The sequence below is a fragment of the Anomaloglossus baeobatrachus genome, chromosome 3 (genome assembly GCF_048569485.1).
Source record: "Anomaloglossus baeobatrachus isolate aAnoBae1 chromosome 3, aAnoBae1.hap1, whole genome shotgun sequence".
In the NCBI taxonomy this organism is placed as follows: Eukaryota; Metazoa; Chordata; class Amphibia; order Anura; family Aromobatidae; genus Anomaloglossus; species Anomaloglossus baeobatrachus.
Window position 1 is genome coordinate 21,845,227 of NC_134355.1, and position 3,427 is coordinate 21,848,653.

General features: G+C 40.1%; 1 protein-coding gene across 1 annotated transcript in view; it reads right to left on the bottom strand.

The window, feature by feature from the left end:
* Positions 1–255: 255 nt before the first annotated feature.
* LOC142294881 (calpain-13-like) overlaps positions 256–3,427 on the bottom strand; it is a 212,644-nt gene continuing 209,472 nt past the window's right edge. The window contains exons 28-29 of the mRNA XM_075337943.1: positions 1,813–1,863; positions 256–994 (exon numbers count right to left, since the gene is read on the bottom strand). Of these exons, the coding sequence (XP_075194058.1) occupies positions 1,837–1,863 (27 nt within the window). The 3' untranslated portion in view covers positions 256–994; positions 1,813–1,836. The remainder of the gene's footprint in view (positions 995–1,812; positions 1,864–3,427) is intronic.

Here is a 3,427-nt window from a genome sequence, read left to right on the forward strand (position 1 = left end):
GCAGTATTATTCTTAGAGATTGCATAGTATTGTTCTTTTTTATAACATATCTCAAATTCCAAAAAACAGTCATCTGTTGCTTTCCATATCATCATTTAGCAGACCAGTCATTATATATATATATATATATATATATATATATATATATATATATATATATATATATATATATATATATATATAATGTGTGTGTATGCACACATATATATTTTCAGCTTTATTGTGTAACTTCTTATTATTTCAGGCTCACACAGATTATTTTTATTTATTTATTATTTTCAATTAAATCATTTTTACAAAAGACAAAAAAAGTCAGATTTCAGAGACAGTCTCCCTCCCCCCTTATAATATTATGAGTGCGATCGTATCACCTGTTGTTTGTAACTTCTTATATTACATTTTCCAGTTCTATCTTTAGATACTTTGTCACAAAAACAGAAATGTGCATGAGCAGTGAGAAATCCTTCACTTAGTTTCTCCCCAATACATTGCAGTGAATTCTATGTCTAGTGTCAGATCGCGCTGGTTTCCGGCGTCTGATCCAAGTAATGCGCGGAGGAGCGATATCACAGCAAACATCAGACTTTACTGCCGGGATATTGTGCAGCTATTACCTATCACAATAGAGGGACTGTGCGACAAATAGTCTTATTATTACCGATATAAAAAAAATATAGTAATTTGCATGGTGTGAACATTGCAGTTGATTCCAGTCCCCTGATCCCGGCGGCCGACGTGCCGTACACTGCACATGTTATATGAGAATGTGTCATCATCTCTGACATGACGTCACCGTCCTTCTCTAGCCCTCGTTCACACCTGTTCAGTGGTTACAGTTTCTCTCAGAAAACAGCTTTATGAACTCAAAAAACCTTCCTACATATTCTATAATGAAAAAAGAACCATGAATTACAGAAAGACGGTCTCCGTGTCAGGTAATCAGAAAATACATTTGCTGTCTGGGTCTGTCAGGAACTTCACACTGCACAACCATCTGCAAGATACAAGAAATATACATTAATTGAAAAAACTATATCACCACTATTAATGTTTATTTCATTACTGATCCTGAGTTACCTCCTGTATTATACTCCAGAGCTGCACTCACTATTCTGCTGGTGCAGTCACTGTGTACATACATTACATTACTGATCCTGAGTTACCTCCTGTATTATACTCCAGAGCTGCACTCACTATTCTGCTGGTGCAGTCACTGTGTACATACATTACATTACTGATCCTGAGTTACTTCCTGTGTTATACTCCAGAGCTGCACTCACTATTCTGCTGGAGCAGTCACTGTGTACATACATTACATTACTGATCCTGAGTTACCTCCTGTATTATACTCCAGAGCTGCACTCACTATTCTGCTGGTGCAGTCACTGTGTACATACATTACATTACTGATCCTGAGTTACATCCTGTATTATACTCCAGAGCTGCACTCACTCTTCTGCTGGTGCAGTCACTGTGTACATACATTACATTACTGATCCTGAGTTACCTCCTGTATTATACTCCAGAACTGCACTCACTCTTCTGCTGGTGCAGTCACTGTGTACATACATTACATTACTGATCCTGAGTTACCTCCTGTAGTATACTCCAGAGCTGCACTCACTCTTCTGCTGGTGCAGTCACTGTGTACATACATTACATTACTGATCTTGTACTGACCCTGAGTTACCTCCTGTATTATTCTCCAGAGCTGCACTCACTATTCTGCTGGTTGTCACTGATTATAGTAAGCCACCACTAACAACTTGGAGTAGCTCACATATTAGGGGCAGTTTGATGTGTGATGTTTACCTTGCAGCCAGGAGTTTCCGCTCTTCAGGCAGACATGATAATCTGCAGCCACTGAAATAAAGCATAAAATAAGCAAAGTGATGCAAAGTAGGCGAAGCACTGATAGCAGACAATGATTATATTGTGTGTCCATTAAAGTCAGCGACTGTCCGCAATGTAATTATTTATCTGGAAAGCCACGGGCTGGAGACGACTAATGTGAAGCACATGAGTGGCTGTCAGTTACCCCAAAAGTAGATAAGCGTCTGTCAGTTACCCCAAAAGTAGATAAGCGTCTGTCAGTCACACCAAAAGTAGATAAGCGTCTGTCAGTCACCCCAAAAGTAGATAAGCGTCTGTCAGTTACCCCAAAAGTAGATAAGCGTCTGTCAGTCACCCCGGGTACAGATGAGTGGCTGACTGTCAGTGTGTGTTGTGTTTTATTTTCACTTACAGAGTAGTAATGGGGGGGGGGGGTCTCAAAGATGCCTCCCATTACTAATCTAGGGCTTAGTGGCAGCTGTGGGCTGCCATTAACCCTTTATTACCCCGATTGCTTCTGCACCAAGGCAATTGGGAAGAGCCGGGTAAAGTTCAGGGATTGTCACATCTAATGGATGCAACAATCATGGACGGCTGCAGGCTGTTATTTTAAGTCTGAAGGCCCAATAACCATGGTCCTCCCAAGCCTTAGAATAACAGCCCCCAGCTGTCGGCTTTTTCATAGTATCAAAATTGGGGGGGAGGAACCGCACGCCAATTCTGTTATTTATGTTAATAATTTAAAAAAAATTAAAAAAGCCGCATGGGGGTTCCTCTTATTTTGATACACAGCCAAGTTAAGTGCACGACTTGGGGTTGCAGCCTGTAGCCATATGCTTTATCTGTACTGGGTATCATAATATGATGTGAACCTATGCCAATTTTTGTATTTATATATTTTTACACCATAGGGACACACACAGCACCTGTGATTGAAAGCAGTCAGATGCTGTCACACAGGGTGGGAGCACATCTAACTGCAACCAATCAGAGACACGGGGACTGCCAGTGGGCGGGGGAAGCAGTGAATATGCATAAGGTTAATGAGCAGCCCTGGAAGTAGTGTTAGAGCTGCTTGTAAGTATAAGGCTTGTAAGTATAACTTGCTTGCTCTAATTCCCCTATCCATTTTACCACCATATTAAAGCACTAGATTTTGTTCCCCATAGATGTATATGGGAACCAGCATCCAGACAGATATCAGAGATCAATTCTGGGCCGGAACCAGATTTTTGGTTTTTTTTTAACCCCCCCGATTCCTGGTATCTGTGGGTCTGCCCATCACTAATCTTAAATTTCTCTATCTATCTATCTATCTATCTTATCTATGTATCTATCCCTCTATCTATCTATCTATCCCTCTATCTATCTATCTATCTATCTATCTATCTATCTCTCTATCTATCCCTCTATCTATCCCTCTATCTATCTATCTATCTATCTATCTATCCCTCTATCTATCCCTCTATCCCTCTATCTATCTATCTATCTATCTATCCCTCTATCTATCCCTCTATCTATCTATCTATCTATCTATCCCTCTATCTATCCCTCTATCTATCTATCCCTCTATCTATCTGTCTATCTATCTATC